Source organism: Papio anubis, chromosome 3 (assembly GCF_008728515.1).
Source record: "Papio anubis isolate 15944 chromosome 3, Panubis1.0, whole genome shotgun sequence".
Classification (NCBI taxonomy): domain Eukaryota; kingdom Metazoa; phylum Chordata; class Mammalia; order Primates; family Cercopithecidae; genus Papio; species Papio anubis.
The window spans coordinates 106118696-106138201 of record NC_044978.1 but is presented as its reverse complement, the minus strand read 5'-3'; the positions used below and the strand labels follow the sequence as shown (position 1 = coordinate 106138201).

The 19506-nt window shown below is 36.4% G+C and overlaps 1 protein-coding gene across 30 annotated transcripts in view; it reads right to left on the bottom strand.

Annotated features, from left to right (window-relative positions):
* The window catches only part of ADGRL3 (adhesion G protein-coupled receptor L3), an 864507-nt gene that overhangs the window by 259249 nt on the left and 585752 nt on the right, over positions 1 to 19506 (bottom strand). For all 30 annotated transcript variants that reach the window (XM_021939122.2, XM_031664067.1, XM_021939135.2 and 27 more), the window contains one exon: positions 6810 to 6890. In XM_021939122.2, the coding sequence (XP_021794814.2) occupies positions 6810 to 6890 (81 nt within the window). The remainder of the gene's footprint in view (positions 1 to 6809; positions 6891 to 19506) is intronic.

Here is a 19506-nt window from a genome sequence, read left to right as displayed (position 1 = left end):
TATTGGAATTTACACCCCTATTCAGTAATAAAATCTGTAAATTGAAGAATGCACATAAAGCCATCACAGCCATAAATTATGGGACCAAATGCCATGTACTATCACATTAGATTTAAAGAACAGAATCTCTCAAATTTGCTCATTAGTATATAAATTCAGTGGCTACTTTGCAACTGCAGAGAGTACAACATTTTATTCAAAGGTATTTTGTTACTTGTTACTGTATTTTCCTTTTGATCACTAAGAGCAGGTTAAACATAATTCAAATGAACACTATCAGAAAAGAAACACACTGTGACTATGGTAAACAAATGTAACAATAACACAAAATACTTTTTCCCTAAAAATGTGAGAGTGAAAATGGAATAAATCAAGGGAATTGAAAGGAGGCAGAATAGTGACCCATGGATTAAAACTAAAATGATTCACAGGTGAGGGGGCAGAAGGGGGTTAGAATGTGACACTCTCTCTCTCTCTCTCTCTCTCTCTCTCCATATATATATATATATTTTTTTTTTTCAAAATAGAGTTTTAAAACACAATTTCAAAGTTACCAATAATTACTTTATTGTCTCAAACTCTCAAAGCACAATCACTATTTTAAAAAGTAAGTATCAAGTAATCCAAGATATTTCATATGACAGAAGAATAAAATGTCATAGTATCTGAAGCATTCTGTGTTATTTTTAGATTGAGTTCATATTGTTAGGTTGAGTTTCCTCTGCTAATATTTATAACTATGTTAATATATTTTAAATGTTTTTGTTTCATAATGCTAGATTGATGAATAACAGAAAATTAAGTATGATTTTCCTATAGGAATATAGTCAAGTCCATAAACTATAAAAGGAATTAATACATGAAGCAATAATTCCTGAAACATTAACATATATGTAGACTGGTGAAATTGCTTCAGGAAGAGAAAGAAAAAGATACAGAGAGTCATGGGTGAATGGAGTAAGGGGAACACCTAGAAATGTTGCTCATATTTTCAATACGTATGAAATTACAGTAGAAAAACAGAAGAAGAAAAGGTAAGATGGTTAACTGGTGTTAGTTTATAGGTAATTCAAAGGATATTGCTATATATTCTCACAGAAAATTACTGGAGATAGAATTTCAATTATTTAAATAACCTAATTTGTCATATTATATACATTCAAATAAAAATCCGTAACATTCAAGAGAAACTCGCTCTCCTCCTTCTCTCTCTCACATGTCCCTTGTCAACAGATGAGCAGATAGATATAGAGATGTATGTACATTTTGCATGTATAATTCGACTGCATATAAGTATCAACAATAATGTACCATATACTTTTAAATTATAAATATAGATGAGGGGTTATAGTTCAAAAGAAATATTTTATTGTTACAAGCTAACGATATTATTATACCAACTCTATCCCATTTCCAATATTTGTCTTTAAATATAAGACAGTCTTAAGATAAATGAATAAGAGTTTTTGCATTGTTACTTTGGTAATTTGTACAAATCTCTTCTTTATTTGTCTAATCAATCTTATTTTTATTTTGAAAATTGCAGGTCAGGGTCACATGAGCTAGTGATTATAACTGCAATTGGATTGAACAATTAATCACAGAACAATTTAGGAGAGTCTCTAATCTGTGCAAGCAGAGAAATGTATATCATTTCTCTGGTATAGCATATACCTCCTAAATCGAATAAGTAGAATCTATCAGGACAACCATTTTAAAGTAGAGAGCACAATTTGAGGTAAATATCAAGCAGAAATGACTGTTGGATTATGGTTGATATGGTTGGGATCTGTGTCCTTGCCAAAATCTCCTGTCAAATTGTAACCCCTAATGCTGGAGGTGGGGCCTAGTGGGAGGTGACTGAATCATGGGGCCAGATTTCTTATGAATATTTTAGCACCATCCCCCTTCAGCCCTGTTTGTGTTACAGCTCCACAGAGCTGTCCTCCAGTCCACAGAATGGTAGGTCCACTGATGGCTTGCACCATGCACCTGGAAAAGCTGCAGACGGTCAATACCAGCTCATGAAGGGCTGTGCCCTGCAAAGTCATAGGGTGGAGCTGCCTAAGACCATGGGAACTCGTATCTTGCATCAGTGTGACCCGGATGTGAGACATGGAGGCAAAGGAGATCATTTTGGAACTTTAAGGTGTAATGACTACCCAATTGAATTTTGGACCTGCATGGGGATTGTAGCCCCTTCATTTTGGCCAATTTCTTCCATTTGGAATGGCTGTACTTATCTAGTGCCTCTATCCCCATTATATCTAGTAAGTAACTAACTTGCTTTTGAGTTTACAGCCTCATAGGCAGAAGGGACTTGCCTTGTCTCAGATGAGAGTTTGGACTGTGGACTTTTGAGTTAATGCTACAATGAATTAAGACTTTGGGGAACTGTTGGAAAGGCGTGATTGGTTGGCTGTGTCTCTACCCAAATCTCATCTTGTAGCTGTCATAATTCTCATGTGTTGTGGGAGGGACCTGGTGGGAGATAACTGAATCATGGGGGCAGTTTCCCCTATATTGTTCTTATGGTAGTGACTAAGTCGCATGAGATCTGATGATTTTATAAGGAGTTTTCCTTTTTGCTTGGCTCTTTCTTTTTCTTTCTTTCTTTCTTTTTTTTTTTTTTTGGAGATGGAGTCTCGCTCTGTTGCCCAGGCTGGAGTACAGTGGCACAATATTGGCTCACTGCAAGCCCTGCCTCCTGGGTTCATGCCATTCTTCTGCCTCAGCCTCCCAAGAAGCTGGGACTACAGGCGCCTGCCACCACACCTGGCTAATTTTTCTGTATTTTTATTAGAGATGGGGTTTCACCACATTAGCCAGGATGGCCTTGATCTCCTGACCTCATGATCCACCCACCTCGGCCTCCCAAAGTGCTGGGATTATAGGCGTAAGCCTCTGCGCCAGGTCTTGGCTCTTTCATCGTCTCTTGTCTGCCAGCACATACGATATGCCTTTCACCTTCTGCCATGATTGTGAGCCCTCCCCAGCCATGTGGAACTGTGAATCCATTAAACCTCCTTTCCTTTATAAATTACTCAGTCTCAGGTTTGTCTTTATTAGCAGAGTGAGAATAAACTAATACAGTGAGCAAGGTGGACAGGAGCTTCACTGAGGGACAGAATGGCTCTCAGGAGACCCAAAGTGGGTAGCTTCTCTCCACCGGCAGGTCATCCTGATGAGTGTTCAGCTCTCAGTAGAGAGGAGACTGTTAGTGGGTAACTCCCTTCTGCAGGCAGGTCATCCCAACATCTGTTCAAGTATGGCTGAGTCTGGGGTTTTTATGGGCTCAGAAGGGTGGAAGTGCATGCCAACTGGTCCATGGGCAGCCATGGGAGGGCTTGAGAAAAAGGACCATAAGTTCTCACTCCAGGTCATAGATTCTACCCAGAACTGGCAGTCCAGCCCCCCGGCTTCAGGCCATCCCTTCCTTGAAAGTGGGGTTTAAGCTGGGGACCCAGTCCTTTCAGCCCAAGAACTTGTCTGCCTCCTGCCTTCAACATGCCATCCATGGTGCCCAGGCTTTTCATGCCTAGGGAGGTCTACAGGCCTGTGTCAAGCTACCCATAGCCCCTTGAACCTGGGCTTCCATTGCTGAGCTTGTCGGTGTTCAAAGTTTCAGAGAGGGTTGAGGTGGTGGAGTGGGGCTGGGATGTAAGCACCACCCAAAGCACATGCACACCCAGTTGGGATGCAACAGTGACCATGCTCGGCTTCAACTTTGCTCTGAAATTGGAGCAGGCACCAGGAGCAGGGAGAGGACAGGAAGTAGGATCAGTCACTTCTGAGCCTGCAGTGGCAGTGGGGGCTTCCTGGGTCCCTGAGAACTCAGGGATGGCTGGGTCCAGAGCTGCCCGCTAGGAAGCCGCGGCTGCACCTAGGAGTACAGGATTCCTGTCCCTTTAACTCAGTAGGGGGCACCTGTTCCTGGCCCCTGAGTGCTCAGCAGAGCATGCCGCCCTAGTCGTGCCTCCCCTGCTGCAGCTGGCATCCCCTCAGCGGCTGCTCCAGACAGGTCACCACCACCATCACTTGTAACTACAAATGGGAGCCACTGCAGCTGGCCATTTATTAACTTCCAAATCCCTTTATCAGTCAGTTTTTTGTCTTGTTTGATTTTACATTGATTTTACTTTTTATATGACTACCTATGGTACTTTATAAATTGTTCTAATTCCTCTTCTTCTTATATTCATGGTCCTTTGAAGTGTGGCTCCTCAGTCAAGGGACATAATCTATTTCTGCTCTCCTAAATTGAATTTGCTATGTGACTTGCTTTGGCTAATGGGAGATCAGCAAACATGACAGTAACATGCTGAATGAAGAGAGAGACCTGTGACCATCACCCTAGAGACATCAGGGCAATTTTCAAAAACATGAGTGAGTCTCCTCCTCTGCAAAACCAACCAGCCTGTTAACTATAAAACATTCAGCCTCAGCTAACTCAGTGGACATCAACTAACTCTCAAAACTATAATGAATATTTCTTGTTTTAAGTCACTAAGTTTTGGAGTAGATCATTATACTGTCTTATCCATGACCCTAAAGTAGTACTCGTTCTCAAATCATATTGGGATCATGCATGAGGAACTGAATTCTACTGAAGTCACCAACTTCTATTAGTAGGACTCTATCTTCCAAGTTTAGTAGGAACATTCTACTATGGATTAATGTGTCTAAAGCAATGCATTGATTTATAAGTCATATCTATTTCTCATGATGAGCAATGATGTCATAAGCATCCAGCTCAGTCCATTTGTGATGCTATAACAAAATACCTGAGATGGGATAATTTATAAAGAATGGAAATTTATTTTCTCACAGTTCTGGAGGTTGAGAAGCCCATGATCAGGGGCTGGCAGATTTAGTGTCTGGTGAGGGCTGCTCTCTGTTTCCTGCTGTGTCCTCACATGGCAAAACGCATAAGAGCAAAAAGGACCTAGCTAGTTTCTTCCAGCCCTCTTATAAGGTCATTAATCCATTCATTAGGGCAGCACCCTCATGGCACAATCATCTCGTAAAGGTCTACCTCTTAATACTAATACAGTTGTACTGAGGATTAAATTTCCATATGAATTTTGGCAGGGATACAAACATTCAAACCATAGTAGCATCCAAGCAGTTAATCAATATAGAAACCTCAGAGGCATTTCTGCCCCTTTCCCTGTATCTATTCATTGAAATGTCATGTCTCTTCAAAATACTTATCAGATCCTCACATTGCCAGGACACACTCCTGATTTCCCCATCATCTTTTATCTGAACTGCTGAAAAGCCTCCTTCTGCCAATCTCTTCTCCAATCAGTTCATCACCTACACTAACACCAGAAATATGTTTCTCATATCTAGAACTGATAATGTTATGATGTAACACCCAACTGACCTGGGGAAAAATAATTTAAAATATTTCATGTTTTTATCCAGGATAAAACACAAACTCCTTGGTATGGGATACAGAATCCATCACAATCTGCCTCATTACATCTCTCTAGTCTTTTCCTCCAGAACCGCTTCCCTTTTACTGTGCATCCAGCACATTTCCTTAAAAATACCTTCACATATTTATGTTTTGTCTCATTTTTCTTCCTTTTCATGGGATTTGCTTATCATTTCTCCTCTCTTTTTCTCCTTCAGGATCTATGCTGTCACCTTCACTGTCAGTACCTTAGAAATCATTGAATGAGTTTCCATTATGTGTCAAGCACAGACCCGATGGCTCAGGGAAAAATAATAAATAAGACATTCTGTGCCCTCACAGAGCATACAGATAAGGGAAATGAACATGTATGCCACAAAATAAAATCCAGTGTCTTAGGTGTGTAATAACTGAGGCAAGCACAGGGGGCATTTGGAAAACTGACACATGCACATATGTCCACCCTATCACACAGTCAGGGAAAACTTAATAGAGAAACTAATACAGAGGAGGGCCTTGAAATGTTGGTAGAAACCTATCAATTAGACAAGAAGGGATAAGAGATTCTCAGGAGAGGAAATAGCGTATACAGAAAACATGTTCAGAAATGTCAGACCTAATGAGTTTTAATTTATTAAGTAATTAATACTGTTGAAAACATGAGAAAATATACTGCATTAGTTAAAACCAAAAAGTTGACCTTGGAATATTTGGTATTTATAAAATTAAAAGGCATGTCCACATATCAGCTTTGAGAACAAGAAACTTTTTGAAAATCATTGATAAATATTTATTTAAAAGCTGGAGGATTAAATTTGTATTTAGATTATGATGCAGTAAATGTTACCTTTAATTTTTATTTTGTATGACTATTTACAAAAATCTTTAACTGAAACAGGTAGCATCAGTTTAAAAATACGTAATTTTAACACATATTTTAAAAACTAAATGATGTTAATATAAAATGACTTAAGAATAATAAAATATTACTTTTCAGGGGAAAAAATCTGTCAATATGATTTAGGTTAAGACATGTTAATGTAAAAAAAAATAGAATAGTACAAAAAGAAGGTCCCAGTAGAAAAGTTAGGGTTATCTGGTAATTTCTAAATCTAAATTGGTATTCAACTAGTCCTCCACTAGTTGAATCACTATAAATACTCATTTATTGAAGCCATTGTATTTTGGTTTACAAACATTTCTCAGAGAAATATTTCACATTTTGGTTTATAAATGAGACTTGCTTTATCTCCAGATTACTCGCATGCTTAATTTTACCCCTGCTTTTTGAACAGGCACTGCATTACAAAATACATAGGTACAACCATCATTGCTTTCATCAAAGAATGAGCAGAGTTACTTTTTCTTTAAATAAAGAAAAACTCACCTTTAACAGAGGGTCTTTCTAGCTCAGAGTCAAGATGAATTGGTGGAGAAATGTATGAAACTTGTCCATGATGTGCCTGCCCTGTGGACCCAAAAAAAAAATTGTTAAGAAGACATCATTCGTATGTCTTTTCCCTTTATAAATTGTTTTTATATTACATTATCTTACTCTAAACTCAATTAATAGCCTACATTAAAGAGTGTAGATATATCTGCCCAAACATAAAAACAATGTGTCATCCAAACATCACCCAATTAAAGTAGTGCTTCTCCAACAATCTGAGTTATGTTTCTTCTTTTTTTGTTGTCGTGAAATTACAAATGCGTTATGGAGTGGTAACTTTAAAAACACAATAAAAATGAGTTATAAGAAAAAAAAACTCAAAGCGAAGACATATAAAACAAAAGTCCTTTTTTTGTTGTTAGATTAAATAAATATTAAGTGGCATATTTATTTGCTGTAAATATTTCTTTCTTTCTTATTTATTTATTTATTTATTTATTTATTTATTTATTTATTTTGAGACGGAATCTAGCTCTGTTGCCCAGGCTGGAGTGCAGTGGCGTGATCTCAGCTCACTGCAACCTCCGCCTCCCGGGTTCAAGCAATTCTCTTGTCTCAGCTTCTTGAGTAGCTGGGATTACAGACGCATGCCACCACACCCAGATAATTTTTTTTTATATTTGTAGTAGAGACAGGATTTCACCATGTTGGCCAGGCTGGTCTTGAACTCCTGACCTCGTGATCCACCTGCCTTTGCCTCCCAAAGTGCTGGGATTACAGGCTTCAGCCACAGCGCCCAGCCTGCTGTAAATATTTCTAAACTCTCTCAATTTCTGCACCTACCTCAATGAAGATCAGTAATAAACAGTCTGGAGACTGGCACCCAATGTACAAATAACACTTTGAGAAACATTTATTTAGATCACTTTACAATTATGATTAATTTATATTTTACCTTTAAGATTCATCTCCACTACTTGAATACAAAAGTGTTCCTATCTGTATTTAATAATAAAAAAAACCCCACAATTTAAAAGGGAAGTAGATGGATTAATTCTGTGTTCCTTGCAAAACATTTTATTAACTAACACACAAATTTGTAATACACTTTCTATTTCATGAGATGAAAGCATTAAAGTGAATTTTAAGGTTAAGATGCTGATTTGAAAAATTGTTAGCTTAAACGTAAAAGAATTCTCTAATTCTCAAAGTAGCCATAGTTTGTATACTGATAATAATAAGCAATTAGGATTTTGAGGCAAGAAAGCATAATTATAGTCAGTTCAATTTCTAAAGCTACTTTATATACAGAAGGTGTGACTGGAAGTGGAGGACCCACTACTTTCTTTCTACAATGGGAATATGCAGTTATATATTTCATACATCTACTATAGCAATTTACAGGGTTGTTAATCTCTTTTCCTAAACAAGGAAAGTTAATGATACATAGATTATGATAACAGTTGGAGTAACCTTCCCATTTCAAGTAATATTTGACTTGTAATAAACTCTGCTGATTCCTCTTATGAGGCACATTTCAAATAATTAATATGGCTCCCTGTTGATAGTAGCTGCCGTTGCTCCCAGCATTTTTGTGGCTAACAGCAGAGATGGTGGAGAGACTGTAATATACAGAGTCCCGCATAATGGTAACTAAGAATATTGCACATTCACTGGCCATGTGTCAGTGGAATTCTAAAAACATTATTATAAAAGAATAAGACACCAATTGTGTACTGTTAGCAGTCCATGTTCAATACTGTTTATTAAGAACTTCAGATAATCTTAATTATAAAACCACCTCTTGACCTATGTAACATGTTGGTTGCAAAGACATTTCTATTCTTCAGGCCCTGTGTCATTACATATAGATTGGTTTGAAACTTTGTAGGTCTTGTAAATACAAATAATACGTTGCTTTCCTTATATTGGCTCAAAATAACCTTAGCATATAGAATAATATTGATTTTCTGTTTAATACCGGAACATAGCTTTCGTCACCTAAGACAGTAACCACAAAACACTCACACCTAATCTCCTTTCATCCAACCCCCATCACTATGTACTTTGTTAAAATACGAGCATTTTTAAACCAAAGAATAGTGGCAATAGAGAAAAGGGAGGGTAGCTTGCAAATTAGTTTTGATTATATTTACTCTAGGTAAAATGATACATTTGTATGGAGATTTATATATATAGAGAGAGACACACATACATCCATATATGTATCTTAATTAAGCATAATTCACATACCACAAGCACCCATTTAAGGTATACAATTCAACATTTTTTTTTTTTTTTTTGAGACGTAGTCTTGCTCTGTGGCCCAGGCTGGAGTGTAGTGAGTGGCACGATCTCAGCTCACTTCAAGCTCCGCCTCCCGGGTTCCTGCCATTCTCCTGCCTCAGCCTCCCGAGTAGCTGGGACTACAAGCACCCGCCACCTCGCCCGGCTAGTTTTTTGTATTTTTAGTAGAGACGGGGTTTTCCCGTGTTAGCCAGGATGGTCTCGATCGCCTGACCTTGTGATCTGCCCATCTCGGCCTCCCAAAGTGCTGGGATTACAGGCTTGAGCCACCGCGCCCGGCCAACAGTTTTTAATATATTCACAGTTATGCAAACACCACGACCAATTTTAGAACATTTTCATCAAAACCAAAAGAAATCTGAAGTTCATTAGCACTCACTCCTCATTTCCTCCCAAGTCATCTCAGCTCTAGGCAGCCACTCATCTACCTTCTGTCTCTGTAGATTTGCCTATTCTGGACTTTTCATATAAATGAAATTATAAAATATATGTTTGTATATTTTGTGATCAGCTTCTTTTACTCAACATAATTCAAAGAAGCTCATCCATTGTTGTAGCACAAAGCAGTACTTTACTTCTTTTTCCTAAATAATAGTCTATTGCATAGACATACTACATTTAATTTATCCATACATCAATTGATGAACATTTAGAATCATTTCCACTTCTTGACTATTGTGAACAATGCTGCTTTGAGCCTTCATGTGCAAATTTTTATGTGCATTTTTCTTGGATATATTCCCATGAGTGGATTACTGTGTCATATGGTAATGTTATATGTAAACTTTTGAGAAACTGTCAGACTGATATCCAAACAGGCTGTACTATCTTACTTTTCGATAACAGGATATAAAGGTCCCAATGACATGGAGGCATTTTGAGGGTTTTGTTGTTGTTGTTGTTGTTGCTGTTTGTTTGTTTGTTTTTAAGGTGATAGTATAGTTAAGTCAGCTTTGACCAGATATTGAAATGATTAATCTTATGATGACTGTAAAATCTGGGAAAGGACCAATCTCCCTGAGTATAGAAAGATAAATCAGAGAATTTGAGCCAGAAATTATGTCCCCATTGAGAGGGTAGAAGGAGAAAAATGATCTAATGAACAGAGAAACATACACAAAAAAACTTTTGTTCTGAAATGAAAACGCGGACTCTCCACTGTCAGGTATGCCAGATAAGTAAAAATTTCAAGGGCCTGCTCAATAAAGCCCAGTGCTGTAGCAAAAATCAAAAGGCCATTATGGATTCTGGAAAAGCCTTTATTTTTCTATCTTCAATCTCTTTTTCAACTTTCATTTAATTTCTATTTTATTGAGAAACCCTGTGCAATTTCTACTAAAGTTCAAATAGAAAAAGGACTTGACCAGTATTTGGTACAGGAAAATGCTCTTCTCTCTTTCTACTGTCAATACTTTCCCTGTACATCTGAGCATAGAAATACTTTATAGAACTATGGAACTAGGACGGAGAAAGACATTTGATAGCTTATATTCCAGAATCCACATTTTAGAATGAGAAAACTGACATCTTGAGACATTGGAGACTTTTTCAAAAGTCAAGTCAAGATGGTGGTTGTCAAGAGTGATGTCAGAGGCCGGTTAGAAAGCGGATGCTTTACAGCTAGCCTGCAGAAAACTGCCAATAATCCTCATCCTCTTACCTCTCAAGCCTCACTTAGAATGACATTATTTTCAAGGTTTGTGGGGCATAATGCTTCATGTGTGTTGAGACATTAAAAATATTGAGAGCTATTTATTTATGAAAATATGTACATTTTTCCCTATAAGGCTAGGTTTACAAACTAGAGGCAGTTTAATTTAATGGGTAAGATCACGGCTTCAGAAGCAGGAAGTCTGTGTTGTTACCCAGATTTTGCCACTTATTAGTCATATAACCCAACTAGTTAAGTAACTATCAAGTTGCTTCACTTCTATGAGTCTTAGTTTCCTCATTTGTTTATTGAGGATTATAACAGCACTGACCTCATAGGGGCATTCTGAAGATTAGAAGAATTTATACATAGGTAGTAATTAAAACAGTGCTTAGTACACTGAAAAGTACTTATTAATTTTTAGCTATTATTATTACTAGAAGTTCGTTCTTCTGTTCATTAATTCTTGAGGCACAGGTGCCTTTCTAGGTGTTTGGCATACATACAACACCATAATAAATGAGAGTCCATATTCTTATGTAGAGTGAAAAGAAAGCAAGCAGTAAACATAATAAATATATGAATTATATCATATGTGCAAGATGCTAAGGACAATGGGAGCAACCTAGGTTAAAGGGTATCTGGAGTGGGACGAGCAGTTAGCAATTTTCAATAGGGTGCTCAAGGAAGGCCTAATTTAATTTCCATGAACAGGACTTACAGAGTTTAAGAGATGACAAGAGGTAATATCTGACTTTTATGAGAAACTCTAAAAGGATAAATGCACAGACAAAGGCTCAAACCTAATTTTAATAAGTAAGACTTAAAGAACTAAATATGCTGCTATCAGATGCTTTTCCTCTAACCCATTTATTTCAAATTCTTTGCATATTTATAGAAATATTAATACTGTCACCACTGACCAATGGATAAAAGAAGATATCAATAAACCATGAAGATATGCAATTGGGAAAACAACCACAACTTTCTTCTAAAAGGAAAACCACATTTTACTACCATAAAATCCTCATTGATTTCTACAGTTATACCATTTTTCAACTCAACTTTTCCCCATTTTCTATACAGTACTGTAAACAAGTTGAATAGTTGATGGTCCTCCAGGCAGATTTTATGCCTTTTTTGTTGTTGTTGTTTGCTTTACATTTTTCAACTGTTGATAATGATTATTTTACTCTAGAGATATGACATTCCTGCTCTTTAAAGACAATAAAATGGATGCCACATTTTTACTCCTGAGGTTTTTAATAATATTATCATTTTGCTTTTATAACATTTTGGATGTTAGTAAGTTATATCTTTCTGCTCTACTACAATAATAACTCCACGTGAGGAAGAGGGAACCCACACCATACTATATTTAAAAATGGCATGTGGGATTTTTCTAAGTTTTTAAAACACTCTGAAAGTAGCTCTGATCCTCCAAAAGAAAAAAAAAAAAAAAAGAAAAAAAAGAAAGCAAGCCTGATTTCTTGTTGGAAATAATCTCTACTGCTGAAACAAAACAAAACAAAACATAGGTCAATGTGTTGTTTGTGTTGATGGAAAATTGGACATGCCTAGCATTATAACAGCTTGAATTTTTTTTTTTTTTCTTCAAGTCCCACTCTGACTATACTCATCTGCATTTATAAAGTCGGCTCTCAGGAGATGATGTAAACACCAGTCAAAAGTCATCATCAACCAAAAACTGTGTAAAGTCAATTTGATACCTATCCTTTTATTCTGGTTTCTTTTTTTTCCCCCCTTCATCTTAATAATCCTACAGATTTGCAGTGAATTTAGTAAAGTATGAGGTAGCAGAGAAACAACTACATGCTTGATTTATCCTGGACATAAAGTCATTGATGGAGGTGCAAAGGTTACTGATGGGCCTCTCCCTAGTGGATATTACTTGTTGCACAGAAAACATGGAGTACTTTGAAGCCAGGTAACTTTGTGTTTGTCTGTGTATTTCATTTGGCATCTGCTCCCACTCTGTGGTCGGTATTAAGGATACCATATGAACACTATTCCTCTACTGACAGATTTCAGTCTAGGTGCAGGACTAAGCAATTACAGGAAAGTCTGATACGTACCTTGATAAGAGGAGAGAGAGAAGAGCATAGCAGTGGCACCTAACTGAGGTAAGTAATGGACAATCAGTACCTGGAGAAAGCTGAGATCTGAGGGAAGAGCATGTCGTAGTCCAGTGAAAGACTGGGGCAGTGTATGCGGGGCAGGAGCAACATTTTGAGTGGATGTCTACAGATCACAGGAGTGAGAGATAAGGGACAAGGACCCACATGCCTAAAAGATGACTAAGAAATAATTAAAACTTCAGATATGTACTCATAAAATTAAAAAAAAAAAAGAAGTACACGCTTATCACCCAGCTTTAATAATCAATTCTGGGCTATATTGTTTCATCTTCTTCCTATGCTGCTTTCCTCATCCCAGAATATTCTGAAGCAAATCCAGGACATACAATTTCATCTATAAATTATTTGAAAATGCATCTGCAAAACACAGGAGGTTCTTTTTTTTTTTCGAGACTGAGTCTCGCTCTGTCGCCCAGGCTGGAGTGCAGTGGCACGACTTGGCTCACTGCAACCTTCGCCTCCCAGGTTCATGTCATTCTCCTGCCTCAGCTTCCCGAGTAGCTGGGACTATAGATGCACACCACCACGCCCAGTTAATTTTTGTATTTTTAGTAGAGATAAGGTTTCACTATGTTGGTCAGGCTGGTCTCGAACTCCTGACCTCTTGATCTGCCCGCCTTGGCCTCCCAAAGTGCTGGGATTAAAGACATGAGCCACCACGCCCAGCCTAGGGGCTTCTTTGTACCATTATGACACCCCCAAATTAAGAAAATACATTTTGAAAATGAATTTAGTGTGAAATTTAATATAGCAATTGTTAGCAAGAAATCAACTAATCCGAAAGGGATGAAAATCTTTTAGCCTGCAGAACATCACTTGGTCCTAATGTTGAAACTACATTGTAGCAGGATGAACTGCAGACAAAACTCCCCAGACACTGAGTTAAAGAAGGAAGGGGTTTATTTGGCCGGGAACATTGGCAAGTCTCCTGTCTCAAGAGCCGAGCTGCTGGAGTGAGCAATTCCTGTCCCTTTTAAGGGCTCACAACTGTAAGAGGGTGTGTGTGAGAGGGTAGTGATTGACAGAGCAAGCAGGGGGTACGTGACTGGGGGCTGCATGCACCGGAAATCAGAACAAAACAGAACAGGACAGGGATTTTTACCATGACTTTCCATATAATGTCTAGAATCTACAGATAACATAACCCATTAGGTCAGGGGTCAATCTTTAACTACCAGGCTTAGGTCAGGCAGGCCCAGGCCTGGTTTCAGGTCTGGTTCCTTGGTTTCGGGTCTGGTTCTTAGGTGCCGGGCTACCTGCCTTTAGTTTAACTTCTCTTTCTTTTTCTGATTATAAAACAATATAAAACAATCTGAGAGGATCTGTCTCACTTCTCTCACATTGGCGTGAGAAATACTTTAAATTTATGATAAATTTCAACTACTCACAGATACACAGGGAAATCTATTTTATAAAACCATACAGATGCCTTTCTTTCATAAACATGAAAAATAGACTTGGCGGTTAAATGACAAATGTTAATTTTGAAAGCACCATTAAAAAATATATTCCATGAAGTCTCAAAGATCTACTGTAGCAAGCATTACTACAAAAAACTTAAAAAAAAAAAAAAGAAAATTAAAAAAAATATATTAGAGCAATTAATTTTTGCAAAGATTGAGCAAAATAACACCTCAACACAAATAACAGCAAAAGAGAAAAAAATGTGAATGAGCTTTCACTAATTCCCTCATTACTAAATTATTCATTTGGACAATATGTAATGTGTGCCTACTATGTGATTGATACTAAGTACTGAAAATAAACTGGTGAACCCGTAACTCTTGAAACTTATAATCAAAAATATAAAATGATTGATTTCAATTGAGAAATCCATTTCCTAAAGGAAAGGAAACCCAATCAATATGGGTGTGACTCACAGTAGGTGTTTAAAAATGCTTATTTTTATTACTTCTTGTTTATAAGAAAGACAAAAATAATCTTGATAACTGAGAAATAAAATCTCTTTGGGGTGACTCAGGAAAGATTGGTAGAGGAACAAATACAAAGCAGACACTGTGACTATGAAAGACAAAATTATCTGTCACATTTATACTCGCAATTCTCGTGTGATATTTGAAAATATGATTCATCATATTATATAGTGCTTTTGAAAAAAGAGAAAAAGATGAGGCATTTCCTGTGACATTTTATTTATGCCAAAATTTAGATAAAGGGCATAATTTATGAATTTCTTGAATCTGTATTTTTACTTATAAATCAATTCACCTATCAAAACTTTACATTAAAAGAAAGTACCAATTATTTAACCCTTTTCAACATGCAGCCTAAATAACAAATTCCAAGGAAACAAAAATGATGACATTGGCTCTATACTCAAATTCTGTTAGGAAAATTTATTTAATACTTATAATTCTGTATGCTCCAGGTATTGTATATTAAATAAAACAATACTAATAGCAAATATGTGTTTATAATGTATGTATTACATACAAATACTTGCTATTTATATTAGCAGGTGTGCGTAATATAACTTACATATTTTATTTATATACACTATATATCTTTTGTTTATATATAAATATAAATACACACACACAAACATACACACACACAACTTGGTTATCCACAAATTCTTCTAGAATTTCTAAAATATTTTAACATTCGCTATATTTTTAAAGACAATGAAACCAAAACATCCTTTCCCTTTTCTAACCTCCCTTTATTGGAAGAGTAATCTAAATGAAAACATTCAGTGATGACTAAATAGGATGAATCAGATATAAAACTCCACGAGGGTTGGAAGTATCAACTGCAGCTCCTATGTGTTCTCTGTCATCCTAGGACCTACTAGAATGTCTTAGACATTGTAAGAGCTCAGTGTATTTCTGGTGAAAACACATATGAAAATAAAAAAAAGTAAGGCAAATGTTAAAATTGCTATATTTCAAATCATAAGAGAAACACTGAAATTCTGGGGAAATTTCAAAAGTTAAAACAAATTCACACTGCAACTAATTCTGTTTAATTGAGAAGTGTTGCAAATTTGATAACGATGGTAACTCTCAGTCTACCCATTTGCTAGCAGAAAACATTCATGGAGTTCTTAAAAAGGCCTCTACCAAATGAAGGGTATAACAATTCACCAAACAGTGATTTTAACCCAGTGCCCTTATGTAAAGTAGCTATTTAAACATTCTCTCCTAACGTACTTTTCTCAGTTTTATTTTTCCAAAATAACACAATTATTAGGTAGGGGGCAATTGTATCATTAGAGTAAACTATAATATGAAAAACTTGCTAATTGGCACCATATTTCTATTATTCATCTATTTAATAGAACTGAAAATAGTTGCTGGTATAAAGAATATTGAAATTATGTGTTTAGGATAAAGGGTTATGGTGCTAGAAAAATAATATTAGAATTATTTCAAAGGAGAACTAGCAGGAGAAAATTTGCCTCTAGAACCACAGAAGCGAACAGCAAAACCATAAACCAGGGAAGTCACAACAAAGAGGTTTGTTCCCTAGAGGACAGATCCAGGAAGTTGGCCTGCTGTGCTTATGTTTTTAAAGTTCTGCTTTAAATCCTATCTTGGCATGCTAAGAAAAACATAATGTGGTAAATTTTCTTTTCCTCCCTGCTGATAGATCAGAAAACATTCAGTAGCACTAACTCAAAAAGCAGAATAAGAAAGCATGTTAAAGGCACAGGTGACAGACCCGGCACGGTGGCTCACGCCTGTAATCCCAGCACTTTGGGAGGCTAAGGAGGGCGGATCATGAGGTCAGGAGATCAAAACACAGTGAAACCTCGTCTCTACTAAAAATACAAAAAATTAGCCGGGCATGGTGGCATGCGCCTGTAGTCCCAGCTACTGGGGAGGCTGAGGCAGAAGAATTGCTTGATTCTGGGAGGTGGAGGTTGCAGCGAGCCGAGATTGTACCACTGCACTCCAGCCTGGGTGACAGAATAAGACTCCGTCTCTAAAAACTAAACTAAACTAAACTAAACTAAACTAAAATACTGAAAAAATAAAAGGCACAGGAAACAAAGTTCATAGGTGGATTGCAACAAAATGCTAACACCTCTCCCCAACCCCTCCCCGCAAGGAAGGCTCTAAGATACAAAATGTAGTAGCCGGAATTTGACTGAAAAAATGTTATCAATGATGAAGTGTGACAATATAGATCTCAAAGTAAAAGCTATTTATCACGTATTACTCTCAAATAATGGCCAATAGGCATTCTTCGTATCAGCTCTTGAGTCAGTAGACCTTAAAGAAGGCAGATCTCTAAGGGAATTAGAATGAGGTCTTTCAATACCAGAGTCATAATAAACTAAGTGTAGCTCAACTTAGTTGAAAGAAGACTGAAAAATTTTGAATATGTCCATTATGGCTCCAGTGTTCAAAGAGTTCTTTACACCTATAAAGATATGGTAAAGCAAACTGATGAAGAATCAGAGGAGGAGGTTTTTAGCAGAATATCTATAAACACTTGTGTGTCCAATTAACTGTTCTTATAAAGAAAAGAGACAAGGAGACTCTTATTTTCCTCATAATTAGTTCAGAATCTCCTCTTCCTTTTCATTAATCCAAGTGATCTATGAGAGGATCTGCCAGGAAGATGGCCCAGTAGGACTTGACAGCATGTCAGTTAGCTGATTGAGATCAATATATGCCCCCAAAGACCCGAATGCAGGAAGTTCCATGCAAATGTATTGCAAGGCTTATAAAAATGGGACCAGAATGACCTAAGTATAAAGAGACCAGATTGGCACATAGAGAAATTTAAAAATATGGATATTCTCCCAGGATGATGACAGTGAATTTTACCACCTAATTCTTTTCAAGATAATTTAAAATGTGTCATTGTATAGAATATAACTGCCTGTAGTGAAATTTTGACAACTCTCCTCTGTGTGCTAAAATGCTGTCACCTGGGAAATTTGAATTCTTTTTGCAAATTGTTCATTTTTGACAGATTTATCCTACTTTTATGTTTGTAGCATTAATCAAAGGAATTTGGAAAAGTCAAAATTTAGTTTTACACTCAAAGAATAGGAGGCATTATTAGCATAATTTGGGGGTACTAGGTATTTATATTACAGTTGTCTATAAAAAGTAAAAATTGTCATAGAAGGGAAAATATTTACAAAGTAACAGTAGAGAGCTTGATTGATTTTAAGATACTGTGTATTAGACTTTAGTAGAAATATCATTTCATAGGTATAACATATTTAATAGTTTTATGTTTTCTTCTTTAACAGATATCTTAATATTTCTAAAACAGTCATTCCATTTCATTATTTCAACTTATTGTAGGATTAAATGAATCACTTGGTTCCTATTATATTTCCATTTTGGTTTCCCTTACTATATAAAAAATATCATGACATTTCAAGGTAACTCTTACTAAAACAAAGAGAGTGAGTGAACGAGTGAGAAAGACGTCATAGTGAAAGACAAATACAGCTCTATGTCATAGATGAATAGAGCTTTCTCTCATATCACAGACTCCAAGATTAAATATTCAGAAAATGTATGTATTAAATCAGACCTGTTTACCTAACAACATGCACCAAGTAATACTCATTAAAGTTCGGGAGAACACCTGAAACGGGGAAAGGTGGAAGAGGTGACTTTAATAGAATATAAAAATTCATAGTTTAGAATTTCAATATAAGCTTCAAACGAGGCTCAAATAATTTTTCCACATAACTCTTGTATGAAAAATCAAGCACAATCAATTTCAGATAATTTACTTTATGCTTAAACAAAAAAAAACTTTGTCCATTTAAATGTTCACTGGGCTATGTACTATCATTGGGGAGTTTTCATAGTTTTTGTTTAATTTGAATGTTTTAAAGATTCTCACTGATACCACTAGCAAATAGAAATAAAAATGTAAAGGAGAAAATTCTGCATATTATAGTCTTATTTTTTTCCTTCAAGGAAACAGTATCTGATAGATATATTAGCTTGCCTCATGTGGGATTAGAAGTGGTAATTCTTATTCATGAAGGATTTTTCTTTTAAAAATTATATTTTGGGGAAACAAGCAAAGCAGCAATAAAAATGACACCAAGGACATTTTTATAAAAAACAAAACACCTCTACTAGAGTAGATTTAGATAATTTTTTTATTGTGTCATAAAATTACATGCCTAATGCATCCCTTGTTTCCAGATACCATATACCATTCAATATTAATCCTGCTCAGTTTAAATTGTTTGGGGAAGGACTTACTCTCTCCTGTATCTCTAAAATCAGAGAGGTGAATCCATTACCCGGGTTTGGCCATTCAGAGGGTTTTAAAAAGTATGTCAGCAGGCACAATCAGATTGTTCCCTGATGACCAATGAGTAGTGCTCATAGAGAGAAGGAACACTACTTCTACAAGAATATGAGCTCTATGAAAAATCAGGTTTGAAGATGCCCATGGTCATCTTGTTGACATCTGGAAGAAAACTATCTGAGAAAGCAGCCAATCATACAGAAGCAAGTAAAGTTATAGCGATGGTGTGAGACAAAGGCTTTATAGCAGAATATGAACTTTTTAGGTCTGAAGGAAGCCTCATTCTTTGAAAACCCAATTACCGGAGAGATTAAAT